The sequence below is a fragment of the Gopherus evgoodei genome, chromosome 10 (genome assembly GCF_007399415.2).
Source record: "Gopherus evgoodei ecotype Sinaloan lineage chromosome 10, rGopEvg1_v1.p, whole genome shotgun sequence".
Taxonomy (NCBI): Eukaryota; Metazoa; Chordata; order Testudines; family Testudinidae; genus Gopherus; species Gopherus evgoodei.
Genome location: NC_044331.1, coordinates 29,700,101 through 29,715,994, shown reverse-complemented (window position 1 = coordinate 29,715,994; position 15,894 = coordinate 29,700,101). Strand labels below are relative to the sequence as shown.

At 38.3% G+C, this 15,894-nt stretch overlaps 1 protein-coding gene across 1 annotated transcript in view; it reads left to right on the top strand.

The window, feature by feature from the left end:
- The window catches only part of LRRC49 (leucine rich repeat containing 49), a 138,060-nt gene that overhangs the window by 31,365 nt on the left and 90,801 nt on the right, over positions 1-15,894 (top strand). The window contains 2 exon segments of the mRNA XM_030578382.1: positions 3,182-3,248; positions 11,079-11,222. Of these exon segments, the coding sequence (XP_030434242.1) occupies positions 3,182-3,248; positions 11,079-11,222 (211 nt within the window).

The following is a 15,894-nucleotide window of genomic DNA, read 5'->3' as shown; positions in this document are numbered from 1 at the left end:
TGATGGGTACCAGGGCGGGGGGGGTTGCCATCATGTGTGGCCTCCCCATCCCTGCTGCTGCCACTGAGTGCCGGGGGGGGGGGCGGGGGAAAGAGCTCCCAAGCCTGTGTGTGCCTCATTCCCCCTCCTCTCTTCCTCTTCCCCTCCCCCAGTGCTCCAAGAGGCTGCCTCCCAATGATCTCTATAGCCTTAGGCAAAAGCAGCCCAAACAAAGGAGAGAGGCACTGGCTGTTTTCTTTCAGCCAGGGAAGTTCCGAGGTGGGGGCAGAGGAGAAACCCAGCTCCAAATATTGGTGGAGCACATCCCCCAGTCTTGAATATTCCTGGTGCTTGAGCACCTTGAGCCCCTATAAGCTGCCACCCCTGCAGGTGAGTTCCTTCCCCTACCCCTTCCCAGAGACTTCCCAGCAGCCAATCTCCTCCCTCAGACTGTGCTGCATTCGGCTCTCTCTAGGACCCAGCAGCCCTGCTTTTACATTCTCCACTGCTTCCCCTCTGTCTGGGCTCCCTGCAGAGCGGTGCCCCCGGACCTTTTGGTACCCTAGGCGGCTGCCTATTCTGCCTATGGCTAAGGACGGCCCTGCCTCAGGGCTTTGAGTTAGGTCTTGACAAGGAGTGAAATGTGCTTGAGAAGTGATGTTGCCAACTACAGAAATCCTCTCCCTTTGCTTTTCCTTTGACATCTTGTATTACTTACAAGAAGTCCAGTAATACTCAGTTTAATATTCTTAGCGCTTTTCTGACTAGAATCTCCCTTCCTACTATTGATTTCCTTGAGAAGGGACAGGATCAGTTCTTTGCCAGTAGCGTTCTGCTTCAACCAGTAGGGTTTTCTATGGAGGAAGTGTTTCGTTTCCAGTTTCCCCCCCCCTCCTCAGAGGCTGAGCACTCTGGATCTGTATTACTGTTGGCAGCCAGAGTCAAGAGCTTAGGTCCCTGACTTTTATCGCATTCCCCCAAAGTGGCAGTGTGCTGCATTGAAGCTAGACCAACAGCCCAGCATTAGTTCCAGTTTAATAGTATATGTCATATTTTTTATACTGAAATCTATAGACATAATTTGTCCTGTATATTTTCTTTAATTAGCCTGAGCTGTAACACAGACTAAAACTGGTATAAATGCATCTTAGATTTAAAATTGTTATTCTAAAATTAAGGAGTCTGTCTCTGTAATAAGCCATTTGCTAAAACTGCAGTTTCAGGGTGTTTCTGTAATACAGTAGTCAGTACATTTATTTAATGTTTTAAGGCTGAATTAGGATGAGGATTTTGAACTGTTGCTTTAGATCTCATTACATTCTAGAATAGTCTAAGCAACAGGTTCCTTAATGGCAAGTTTGGGGGGTTGGTGAATTGAATATGTTTTTAATGGTAAATGAAAGAATATTTTTGTTCAAAGCAGGCAAAATACCCAACAGTTAATGTCTAATTTTTTTAAATAGTTTTGGCTTGGTGAGTAAAGTTCATGTGATGGCTGGAACTAGCGTTTTCTATCAAGTACTAAATTTGTAATGGGTGAGTTGAGGCATGAAGCTGGAAATTGTAACATAGCAATTACAAAAGGAGAAGGAAGCACTTAATCTTGCAGAACAAGAGACCATGGAAAATAAAGGAATGGTGGATTAAAATAAAAACACCTAGTATGGGTATAGATGGAAGATGTGAAAATTAGGATGTGTAGATGGTAAACCAAGGGAAGAAAGGAAAGGGTAAGTCAGCAAGTTAACCTTTGTTCTCATATCAGCCACAGTGAAATGGATATGGATGCAAGCTGTTCACTTTCAAAGTGATGTAAAATAAGTTGAATGTTAATTTTTGGTGCACCAGATTCTTTTGATATACTGGTAAATGCAGACCTGCTATAATAATGGAAGATCCATTTCCTAAGGCCTTTAATGTATATGAAAAGGCTGTTTCACAACAAAGTGGTCATTTGGGTAAACTTTATGCAACAGATTCAGATATTATTTTAAAATTGCAGAATTAAAGGTAAATGTAACAATCTCACAGAACTTCAACAGATGTAATTTTTTTATAATTGCAATAAAAAAGTGTACTGGCCCTTCAAGGTTTTATAGGTAGGTTCGCAATACTGTTCCAAGAACAGTACTTCTAGAATAGAGAAATAGTCACTGAAGAAAAGGAAGTGGCCTCAAGAAAGCAGTCTCGGGTTTGGGGGGAAAAAATCATACTCCTAAATGCTTTTAAATCCTACTCTTGCTGTTCCTCATTCCAGCCCTGGACAGCTGGACACCACTCTGCATCACCTAAAGTGAAGGATCTCATGAGAGCTTAGAAATTTTATACATTGGTTAAAGAATTGACTAGTTTCACTCTAGTCGACATAAATTGTGATATATTTATTTAAAATTAAAGCTCAAAAAAGAATTTTCTGGGAAAATGTAATTCTGCTTTGTGTATAGAGCTTTATCTACATATATAATCACTTTAGGGGATGTGTGTGTGTGTGTGTATATATATATATATATGTATATGTATGTATATACTCTATCAAGAGTCCTAAGTAAGTCCCAAATATTATTTTAGCTTGTTGGCAAGAAAGTATCCTGCTGAGTGAAAATCAGACCTGTACTGCATATGTATTCCTGTACTGAATGCATGACAGACACCAAAAAGTTAATACATGATTACATAATTACAGGCCATACTTGGGGGAGAAAGTATATCAGAAAACTGTAATAGTGGCACTTAGTGACCTTCTTTTGTTATAATTATCTTGATTTACTAATTGAGTAGTGTTTCCCAAAATAACTGTTAAATTCATTTTATAATTCCTATGAAGTAAATTGGGTCTGGTGGTGACATTTTGGCAGTTTCGTTTCAAACTTCCTAAAACAGTATTCCTCAATTAATCACAACAGATGTTACATTATTTTTTATAGAGAAAGATGTTATGTTTTACTCTTTCCCCAGGGGCAGTAGCATCCTGGTATTATGACTTTAGCCTTTATTCAACACCTGTATCATTGGGTTCCTGAAATGTCTTGAATGGGTATGGGCTATATGCAGAAGTTTATTCATTTCAGTTGGTTGACAGTTATCCTCTTATTTCTTATACTTGGTAGGAACAGATGATGAGCTAAATGTTTTTGTGGAAGAAATGTTAAAATACTTTAATCTAAAATGAAAAACAATTTTTGTCAACATTTAAATGTTTCAGAATAAAGAAAATCTCAAATCTGGAGAACCTGAAAAATCTTGATGTTTTGGATCTTCATGGAAATCAGGTACTGTACAGTAAGTACATTTGTTGTTTTAAACCATTTGCAAACAATACTCATTTAGACATGTTGCATCTCCAGTGTGGTTTCCTGTAGTATTGCTTTTATGAAAGAGGATTTGATAGCTTTACAACTGCTTTTATTAGGAAATTCACAGAGATTTATAAATTAATCAAAGGAAGCATGATGTTTATTTTGGATCTTGGTCTCTAATTTCTTATATTTGCAGAAGTTTATGAAAAGTAAAAAAATAAACTTACTAAATATGCATACAACTAAAAATAACAAGATCATTTCTGTTAGAACTACAACATACTCATCTAATGCAAAATAGCTGTGATGTAGCTAAAATAATATGCAGTCATTTTTATGGTAGAAGAATTAAAATGGTTACAGTAACCAATGAAATATTGCATCTGCTGTATCTCACCTTACAAATGACAAGGGTGACCTGATGTCCTGTTTTTAAAGGGACAGTCCCATTTTTTGGGACTTTGTCTTATATAGACACCTATTGTCCCTCATCCCCTGTCCTGTTTTTTCACAGTTGCTATCTGGTCACCATAAAGTACAATAATTCAAAATCTGTACAGTGAGTAATACAGGGAGGCAGTATTGTCTGTGATTAGTGCAGTGGCTTGAGCTTTGGGAAATCCAGGATATGTTCCCAGGTTTGCCACGAATATCCAATATGACGTGGGCAAATCAGTTTCCCTGTCTCTAAAATCGGAGTATGTAGTCATCTTTGTATATTGCTCTTAGCCTCTTCATTAGAGTAAATAGAAGCAAAGTGTTATAATAATAGGTATGTCTGAGAGAGAGGAAGGGGAAGGTACGGTTCTCAATACTTTTTCTGATGTATCCAGTGGAAAAGTGTGTAAGGATAAATAAGTCAGATACAGTAATCTTTTGGAAAATGTAAAATGTGTAATACAAAATGTTTAAATAGCTGCGCTGTTTAAAATAATCTGTGGTTATCCTGAGTCTGTAAAATCAATGTGTGAATACTCTGGATTCTTGATCTGACAGGGCTCTGTACTGATGTTGCTCCTTACTGTGTTACTGATGCACTTTGTAGAGAGTGGGGAATGGAAATACCTACATAAAAGCATTAATGAACAATTTACATATGTGAAAGCATTATTGTTTCTTTGGATTAGCTTTTTATTGAACTTTTAAGAGTAATAGTATGTGCTCAAATACACTGTGATGGGGCAATATAAAAACATAGTCAGTGTCTACTTTTAGAGAGGGCCTAAATTTTTAGGGAATTGTGTGTTTGAGAATTACCAGTTATGCATCCATATCATTACTTGTATATACTGTTATACACTTGCAGTAAATGCACATGCAAGTTAGGCATGCAAATGCACACACTGTTTTCTGGCTGCAAATAAATGTACACTTTCTTTAAACTTTTGATATAGATCTGTAGCCTAAGCTTTGATACAAAGAATTGTGCAGGCAGAGGTGGTTATAAGCAAAAATGGAAATTCGGAAAATTATTAATGAAAGTATATTTTTAAAAAATCAACAAATAATACACAACTCTTTAAAATGTTAATCTAATCAGATTCTTTCTTCAGATATATTTGTGAAATTCCCTTTAAATTTACTGGGACTTAAGTAAGTGTTGTGCACATGGTGCCTGATCCAGCTGCTGGTACATGAAGTCTATGTAGCTATGGGAAAATCTTGTACCAGGAGTTGGAATACTGGAGAAAGCCATATTGAAGAGGTTAATGAGTGTTACTTATCTAGTTGAGAAGGACTAACAATGTCAATATGAGGCTATTACATGGTTGGGACCTTCAAACGATATATTTAGCTTGCTGCTGTTTTGCAAGGGCAGTATGTTTCTCATTGAATAGACAGTGTGCAAAGTGTAAAACTATATTACATTAATGAATTACATCTCTCTGCCTACATCTCTTGGGAGTAGGTGAGGTCTGATATTAAGTCACAGTAACTTTTGTAAATATATTTGTCAATTTCACAAGGAAGCTATATGTTTAAAAATATTGTGTTATCCATATTCCTTTAATTTAGTACAAATGCACACAGAAGAAGAGGGAATTTTGCTTAAAGATCAATGGATACTTTTAAAACAAAAATGTTTATGATTATATAAACCATTATGTAAGAAAATAGGCAGATCTGCTATAACATGAAAAAGTGTATTTTTTCTAGTTCTTATTCTATTGCTATCTTGCCTGTGGGGTTTTTTTTGTTTTTGTTTTTACTAATGAACTAAGACTATATATTTTTGTTCCGTCTTGAGATTCTTGGGATCTTTCTTTAAGGTAGCCTTTGATTTTTATATTAGTATTGAAAATGTACTATTTCCAAACCAAACATGCCATAATAATCCCCTTTCAACCACAGAATTAAATTTCAAAACATTAAAAGAAAGTAATCCAGGACTCTGGAACACAGCAACTAAAATAACAAAACAGAAGGGTCCAAAGTCAAGTATTGCTTTATGGTCCAAAATTAAATTTGAGTTTTGAATATGCAATCTTTCCAGTAGGACTAAATACAATAATTGTTTTTGCTTTGTTGCAATGACTGATGACCTTGGCAAGTTGTCTCTTTAATATGTGACAAAATTCCGTTTGTTGGCATAGCCTCTGTAACCACACCTTTAACAAAGAGCCACTTTGTCATCCAATGGAGCTATAGAGAACCCAAACAAATTGGACACATCAACAATATCAAACATTTATAATAACTAATATATTTGTCAGAATAGCTACATGACTATTATGGCATTGATCCTGCCACCCTTACTTATGTTGATTAGTACCTTAATTTGTGAGGAGTCCTATTGATTTTAAGTCAGTGAGGAATGCAGAATTAGACCCTAGGTGAGCAATATTAATTATAGTCCAATAGTAATTCCTTTCTTAATATCATTAACTACAGTTACCTTCCACTAGAGTGACTTTGTTGAAGTAAAGTTGGAACACAAAGCAGAACTTTTCACATTGTTGCCTATCTCTTCGTGTCTGTGTGCATTTTAAATTGCTAGTAATTCCTAAGGCATATTCACCTCACCAGGACATTGAACAATGTATTGTTGTCAGGTGAAAACTTGTCTGGCAGAGAAACATACTGTATAAAAAGCTAGTTGTTGTTCACTGTTTTTGTTAATAAACAGAAAGTTTGTAAGTTGAGGAAGGTTGAAGTCTCTCTTATGCTCACAAAAAAACTTTGATCAAGCCACAAATGGCCCCTTTAAAGTTATCCTTTCTCTCACTCCGAAGACTTGGCTCAGTATCCATAACAAAGAATCATGTTCAAGGTGAGCCTGATTGCTAAACACTCTTGTCCTGAGAATATTATTTACTAGAGAATCTTGTTTGCCAGAATTCTGCCAACAACAATAGTACTTATCACTTAAAGTTGACAGAAGAAAGTATTTGTGTAGTGTAGCTTTCTAAAAATGGCAAACAGAGACAGAAGGAGAATAATGGCTTGATGTTCAGATGTGTTTGTTGAACTCAAGGGAAGATGAAGGTATTTATGATCTATGGGGAAAGAGTTGTTAGTTCTCATCCCTTTGTAAATGTTGTAATGACCCAGAAGAAAGGCCAATCCCATTCCTAGTGTCTGAATGAGAGAGATTGCTGCTGCTCTTCTTACAGACGTTTCAGTAAACTTGAGTGTCACACATGGCCCTGGTAGAGGTCCCCCAGCTGGACACTCATCAGTTTGCTGCATTTGGGTCCCATCATATTAGACCCATGTGTTCTTAAGCATCTCTTGGTCTGAATAGGTTCCAGCAGTACCTCTTTCCTTGGCCTCTCTGGCACACTTCCTGGGTACAAGTTCTGTGATACCTTTTCATGGAAATGGGATCATGCAGCCCAACTGCCTAGATGCCCACAGGGGTGGCTCTAGGCATTTTGCTACCCCAAGCACGGCAGGCAAGCCGTCGAAGGCAGCCTGCCAGCCGCCTTCGTGGTGCCGGCAGAGCACCCCCCGCGGCTTGCTGCCCCAAGCACGCGCTTGGCGTGCTGGGGCCTGGAGCCACCCCTGGACGCTCAGGGCTGGTGCTGACTCCCCGCCACCCATCAACTCCCCAATAGCTTAAGCACCACCTTTGCCAGCGCTCCAACCGTGTCGGTGCTCTTGTTTTGCAGTTCACCTTTTCAGGGACATGTGACAGTGAAAGCTCTTGCTTAGGATTTCCTGCTGTTGCACTACCACTGAAGCAGGTTCATGGGGGGGTTGTGACATACCAGGTTACAATCCAGACTAATGAGCAGTTATGTCATCCTGGCCTGCAGTCTTGGGTGCTTTACAATGCCTTACTGAAATGGCTCCCACCTGAGCATCTCACAAACAGCCTTCTAGCATGCAAGCCACACCCGGAGTGTCTGTGTGTAACTGCAGCCTGCCAACCACACTTTGGGTTACACTGTGTCTCTGACCAGCCTTGGTTAAATTGCAGGGTGACCCCCCAACACTCCTCCCCAGTCTCAGATTTTCCACCAAAAATGTATGTCCTGTGATACCCAGCCCTCTCTTGGACAGTACAAAATATTTTAAGCCCTTAAAGGGAACAATATGCCAGCGTATTATCTCAAATAGTTCTTCAAACACTTCAATTTAAAACACACTGGTATAGGTAAAACCAGTTTATTAACTACAGAGAGAGTTTTTAAGTGAGTACCAGTAGTAGGCATAAAAGTTGGAAATGGTTACGAGAAAAAGATAAGACATCTACTAGTGCCTGACTTAACAAACTATATCAGATTCAAGCAGAGTCTCTAACCACATGTTTTCAGCAGTCTAGGTCAGGACCCCTCCCCCCAGAGTCCAACAAACGCTTCCTTTGTTGCTTCAAGTGCCATGAATGCTATAGGTAGGGAGAGAGAAAGGGGTGCCTTGAGATATTAGTCCTATCCTTTTATAATTTCAGTCCCTTTCCTGAAAAAACATTTCCAGTTGGGCACTAGGAGACAAAGAGTTTGTGTGGAATGATGTTCCTTGCTGGCTTTTTTGTCACCCGTTTGAGTTTCCTTTATTTCCCTTCCTGCTTGATGAATCTGTTTACTGCTTCAATGTGTCTCTCTGTTCATTACCCTGCTAGATACTAAAATCAAGGACGGAACAGAGACACTGGATCTATGGCTTATTACAACAATCTGTAACTCACTAACCCCCTCTTGTCCGATGACTGCAGAGGTTTTAATAGGCCACTCTACCTTGAATGATCCCCTTAAAATATGTGCTAACTACTTATGCTAAACAATCTGTTCCACATAGCATTTTGCTGGGAGCACTTTTCCCAGCCCTGAAGAAAAGCTCTGTATAAGTTTGAAAGCATCTCTCTCTCTCTCACACCATCAGAAGTTGGTTCAATAAAAGATATTACCTAACCCGCCTTGTCTCGCTAATATCCTGGGACCCACAGGATTACAGCAGCACTGCATTCAGGTCAACATTTCATTTCTAAGCAATGTGCTTCCAAGCCTGAGCAGCCCTGTGAAGAGAGGGACTGAACACTAGTTCTGATCCTCTGTGTGACAAAGCAACAGCCTTTCATTAAATTGATAGGTATGCTCTTCAATATTTCATTAAATCTCTCCAAAGGTATTTTAGCTATAGACATAGTGGGCTAAATTCTTTCCTTCAGTTACACCCAGGCCGCCCCATCAAAATGGATGTAGTTGGCACACGTGTAACTGACAGGAAAATTTGGCCTATTGCATATAGAATAGATTTTATACCATATCATTTAATTTTAAACAATAAAATTATTGTTGGAATTGCTTTGTGTAGTCCTTTATCTAATTCTATGCCATGCTTTCCTAAATGAAAGCTCAACAACACAAATATAAGAAATATATGCAACATTATTTTAAGGAAACAGAGACCTCTTTTGAATGTACACAAGAAATATCTGTCATAAACTGATACTATCTTTGTGATATTCCATTATTGATGAGTTATGTGCTGCATAAAAATCTTTTTTAAGGCATTTTTATCTTGACTCTTTGAACGTGTCAAATTTTCTCACCAATAATTCTCAGGAACAAACAACATGAAGATCGGGGGTAGTATTGTTTTGTACATTTATTTAAAATCAACATTTCCCATTCTTATTTAAAACCTAATGCAAAAAAGGAGCTTGAGAAACTGATTATCAGTTACTTTGTTTATGGTCAGTAGAAAATAGTCTACAGGAAGTTAGATCTGTTTCATTTACATCTGTTAAAGGGAATACTTGTAATGGCCTAGAATGAAAAGGCAATGACTTATTATGTAAAAATAAAATAATGGCTAAAAGCAGGTATGTATATCTTTATGTAAAAAAAAAGTGTAGTAGGAAGGAGAGAAGGAATTCCATTACTGTTGATACAGGCTTTTGACTCAGAAAAGTTATAAATAACCTCTCTAGAAATTATTGATGAAACCCAGATTTCTGCAGTACCAGTAGAAGGTGGGACCATTTAGAACTTGTGCATTGCAGTTTGCTGTAGTTATAGCTAGACTGCCATTTGCAGAAAGCTGTGTACTTATGCTAACCATATGCTGTTGGCTTCAGTTTCACAAATCTGTCTGAATACACAGTTTTAAACAATAATGTTCACTGTGAATTTTGCTATTATTTTGGTGCCCCAATATATTAAGAGTTGATCTTTACTTGTGCTTCTAAAATATCTTTTGTTTCTTCAGAGAAGACTAATATTAAACTATTATACATCACTGAGGAGAAGCCTGTTACTATTTTTCTCATGTTACTATAATCAAATTGGTTCAGGGAATGCTTAATCTGATTAATGATGTTTTGGTTATCATCTATTGGCTTTGTACATATTTTCATTTAGAATTTTTTGTCATGAAATAAAACCTGGGACAATTGCTGAAATAGCTGACATACCAGTATTCTCAATTCAGACATATAACGGTAAACAATTTAACATTTAAAGAACCCTTAACTCTGCCTGGTGTAGTTAGTCATTGGTTGCGTGTGTTTGTTTCCGATGTACACTGTCCCAGCTTTGCACAGATAGCTGACACAGCAGACCTCGATCGAACTGCCCAATTAGACCACAAGAGTTGGTTTAGTTGTGAAGGTTTATTGTCAAGGAAGCACGGTCCTAGATCTCCGGATCAATGTCTACAGTTACACTAACACATGTATGCCTGGTGCAATGGACTCAGCTCAGTGAATGGCAGGACTTTCCATTCTCCCCTCAGCTGGCCAAAGACATTCCCTCTGAGACCAAATGAGGCAGTCATTGCAGCTCCCCAGTTAGCCCCAGTAATATCATAGCAGCAGCTGCTCACTACCATTTTACTGCTTCTTTGCATTCTGTTCACCTTTTTTAAGGTTCCCTTCACAATCATAAGGGCTCTAGACTTATTTTTTCAGTTAAAGCTTACATTCTGCAGAAATTAATGGCCTGGGTCGCACTAACCCAAGGAAGCTCCATGCTTGCCTCAGGCAAGTGAGTGAATTTGCAAGTCTGGTTTGAAGTAAGGCTCTCAGACAGAACATTTAAGAAGCAGCACATATTTGGCCCATATAGCAGAAATACGCAGAATCTCTGATGATAAAGAATAAGGACTGCTGATTTGACTGCACCATTCTGTGACCAGAAAAAAACATTAGTAACCTGGATGATGATGTGTAATTTCAGTGAGCTGCTAAAAATCCAGTAGAAGGCAACCTAAAACACATAAATGTCAAACTATTAAAAATTACATGAAAACTAATGTAGAATTATATTAGTATCTCCATTGCTTTAAAATGTGTATCTAACAGGTGTCTAAGCAAACTAGGCACAATACGCATGCTATTAATTATACTTCTCCTTACAGATTGCTAAAATAGAAAATATCAATCATTTGGGTGAACTCAGAGTGTTAAATCTTGCCAGAAACCTTTTAACCTATGTTGAAAACCTTAATGGACTGGATTCACTGACAGAACTTAACCTTCGTCATAATCAAATCACCTCCATGGTAAGTAATAAAACTCAATTAATATTTGTTGTCCTCCCCCCACAAAAAAGTTAGCAAAATACAGTAATATTATCATATGATTTGAACCATATTAGTGTTAAACAGTTCTAGAACTATATTATTTTCATTTGTCCTATGATTTTGTTGCTCTTATGCTTAGTTTTATGTGAAATGGATGAAACCAAAAATAACACATGGATATTTTATATAAATGATCGTTTATAACTGTGAAGCTGTCTTTATACTAACTGAAGTGCCAGAAGTGAGGAAATCTTGGAAGAAGCTATACAATTCTGGTGCATAGATTGAGTAGGCATCTAAAAATACAGTAAACAATATACTGACTAGTATCAGAGGGTAGCCGTGTTAGTCTGGATCTGTAAAAGCAGCAAAGAATCCTGTGGCACCTTATAGACTAACAGACGTTTTGGAGCATGAGCTTTCGTGGGTGAATACCCACTTCCTCAGATGCATGTCCTCATGCATCTGAGGAAGTGGGTATTCACCCATGAAAGCTCATGCTCCAAAATGTCTGTTAGTCTATAAGGTGCCACAGGATTCTTTGCTGAATATACTGACTATATCCTAAATTTAAAAATCATGGCTTTTGATCATATAAAGTGCTTTTTTAGTAGTTGCCTTTCTTTTTTTTTAATATGACAGTTAGAGAAAGTCAGTATGATCTTAAAAGAAAACTAAAAATACTATTTTAAACTTTGCAGATTCACTTAACATTAAGCAATGTTTTCAAAAAGAAAAGGTCATCAGTGTCCGACGTTTTGTCAGTGAGAAAGTACCTGAGTAATAATTAAAAATCTGTTAGTACAAAAGATATTGTTTCAGTTTCTTACTACATAACCTTAATATAAAGAAGTTGTAACAGACTCATAATACAATAATAAGAGCACATTGCATAAAACAGTGCTGTTTTGCTAAATACCTAGAACAATGTTTTCCCCTGCCTGGAAAGAAAGAAATGGAACATGATAACAAAAGAGAGAGGTTAATATACGCAGTAAGTCTTGCTCCAATTTCTTCTTTATTAGAGCTCTTGCCTTGAGTTGTGTCTTAGATCATGTCAACTAATCTGACCACTGGTATATGATTTTCTGACAAAAGTGAACTGTCAGTTTTGCTGAATAGAAAATGGAGGGTTCAGCTCCTATTTTCAGTTTTGTTTGCTTGGTTTTTTTAGCTTTTCTTCATAGTAATAGCAAAGCCCTCTCTTAGTCTATGTGGCTGAGCTGAGAGTTGAGAAAATGGGAAGTTTGGTCCTTTTAAATTCAATCTCCTTTATAACGTGTGCAGCCAGCAGAATTCTGTGTACATCTCTCTGGTCAGATATGACATGCAAATAAAACTTCCTCCTTGGGAGTGATGGAGCTTTCCCTGTAGGAATGTTGACTGCTTTTTTTCCAAGTTGATAGGATCGTCTTTTATAAGTAGATTGCAACTCTTAGTGCACCTAGGGGTTTTTTTTGTTAAAGTAAGTCTGAGTTACCTCAGGCACTGCTATGAATCTGGGCATTTAATCATTGACTTCAGCGGTGCCAAGATTTTACTCAGCATTTTTTTGTGAGTTTTTGATTATGTATTTGTTTTCTATCATTCAGTGAAGGATATTAAAAACAAACAAACCCCTAAATCGACAGTAACAAAAATGTTGATTGTGTAATCAAAATTTCTTGTGTCATACTACTGTTCAGCTTCATGCTTAGTCCCTGCTCTCTTTCCCTCAGGAATATTTTCTTGATTCTCCCAGGTGTCTAACTGTTCATGTAGTGTGCCAAATTATCCACTATTGTTTTTGTTCCTTGAAACAATGAGAACATGGAAATGATTGACTAGTGTATGGTAGATATTTTTGTTTCTGTAAATTATAGCCAGACAGTTAATACTCTAAATTTTTAAGAATTAGCATGTTTGGGCTATAGTGTCTGTGATATCTGTTCTTGTTCTCAATCTACTTTGGCTTGGTTAAAGAAAAATTATCTTGATGCTCAGTTCAGGCAAGTCTTGGATCATTTTAATTTTAGTAAAAATGCTTTTTCTTTGGCCTGTTTTTAATTCAAAGGTATTAGAAATTGTGTTCTAGAAGGTGTTGATTATTTAATGAATGCAGTATATTATTTTTATATTTTTACTATAACCTTTTGTCACAGGATGACTGGCACTTTTAATGGGAGATAGGGTCAGTCTACCTATGCCATAATTAATTAGCTGTTTCCCAATTTGAGGGGGTGAGATTATAGGGGTCAGATGATAGCTTAATGGACACCCGGGCCTCTGCAGGAATATAGGCCTAAACTGGGCCTGGCTGAACTGTGTTTTTTTGAATTGAGTTTGAATGTTAGCATAAGTGATAGGTCTAAAAGCATGTGACCAAAAAAGAGTGAGATCATGGGAAAGAAGAGCTTGTTTGCATTAAACTTCTTGTGACCCTTGAAATACCAGCATTATCTTATTTAACGTTTGGGATGATGTAATAGAAATAAAGAAATCTTGCTTAATTGGGTACCAGGTGCAGTAAATAATTGGTTATATATGGGTTGTTTAAAAAAAATGCTTAGTTCAGTTATTGGGAAGAAATATGGCAAAATAAAATAAGAAGAAAACCTTGAGAAGGCAGCTTAGCCACAAGTCTTGTCTTGACTGGGTTTAAGGACAGGACACAGCCTTAAAACTATTTCCTCTGACTTTAGCTAAGGTCTGATAACCAGCAGTGATATCACTTGTTTATTATAGTGTATAAAAGACAAGGTTTGGGGGAGTTTCTTTGTCTCCCATCATGCTGTGACTCCAGAGGGGTATGTTTTGGCCAATACTTATAACTGGATTGATATTAGGACAGGGGTTCTCAAAATTCATTGCACCATGACCCACTGCTTCCAACAAAGTTACACATGATCCCAGGAGGCGGGCCGGAGCCTGAGCCCTGCCACCCTGGGTGGAGGGAGAGGGGGCTAGAGCCCAAACCTTGCCACTCCAGGTTGGAAGAGAAGGGGCCACAGCCCAAGCCCCACTACCGTGAGTGGGGATGGAGCTCAGGCTTCAGCTTCAGTTCTGGGTCCCAGCAAATCTAATGCTGGCCCTGGCTACCTCATTAAAATGGGGTCATGACCCACTTTGGGGTTCCGACCCAGAGTTTGAGAACTGCTGTACTAGGATGTTGCGTATAAGTTTCTGTATGCATATATTTGTATTTTGAGTGTAATCAACACCCAAGTGGCCTTTGGTCTAATAAAGGAAATGCTTTTGTGTAAACTGAGTTGTGGTAAACCTTAGTAAATTATTAGGGAAATTTATTTCCAATAGCCTCATAAGAAGGCTGAGAGATCTATTTTGATGTGGAACCCAGAGAGTGGGCATGCTCTTGTGGAAGGCTCTGAGCCATGGTCTGCAGGAAGTTTGCTATACCAGGGGAACCAGGCAGAGGCCCAGTGCTCCGTACTGGAGCAGGGAAGGATGGAAGGAATGGAGCCCAGCAAGAGCTGAGAATGTACTTCAGGGGAACCAGTCTCGGGATGGAGTGCTCTATTCCAGAGCCAGAAAGACTCTGAGGTAACCCAATGAGGGGATGGGTTACAGGACCCAGAGGGCTGGTTGAAGAGGAACCACTGAAGGACAGAACAACATTTTTGTTTGTTGGGACTTGGTTAATGGGAGTTTTGCTACCCCAGAAGGGGATAAGTTTGTTTATGACTTGGCTGGAGGTGGACCGATTCGACTGAACTGACCGATTCGTATGTGGAGTTCTTGGGGACTCTGAAATATGTCTACATTGCAACATAAGCTCACACCTGAGCCCAGGCTCATGCCTAACCCTCTTGTATCTACACTGCAATTGTACTACTATAGGGCTTGGACCCAGGGTCCCAGGACTCTACGGCACTGGAAGGTCCAAGCTTGAGGTAAGCTGGGACCCAGGATGTGAGCCCTATTACTTTGCAGTGTAGATGCAGCTCCGCTTGACTTGGGTCCCAGTAGTCAGCTGGAAGTATCCCACAATTCCATGTGACAACTATCCAAACATCTGCAATCCATGCTATTATTTTTTGAAAGGAATATTTCTTAAATATTAGTTAGTCCCTTTTGGATTTCTTGTGCAGCTTTACTTTTTAAGGACAGTTTTGGTTTTTCTTTACCAGCGATAGCACAGAATCATTCTTGTTTTTGTTCCTTACAGTTGAATCATGATATAGGACTAAAATTGCAGAATTATCACTTAATTTTGGTACTAAAATGGATTAGCCTTCTTATGCATAGGTTGTATTCAGATAGTGCCATGGGTGGCAGTACCTAATATAACTTGACAGAGTAATTATGGAATAAAAATATATTATAACTTTTGTTGTAACTTCAAACCTTAGATAAACAGCAATATTGCTAACCCCAATATTTCAGAAATCGAGCTGGACACCCAAACACATGAGATATTTTTAAAATAATATATTTGAAGGCAATTATTTTTAAATTTCTTTTCTTTGCCATCTCATTTATGAGCCTTTAGTAGAGTTCTTCTCAGGCTTTATCTCTGATGCTGTGAGGGCTTAGAAACGTACTGTTCTTGATAGCTGAGACTCTCATTGGCCAAAGTATGGCCGTATGCTCAACTTGAGGGCCTTTGTCTGTCTTTCTGTTTGAAAACTGCATCTGACATCTGATCGGTTCC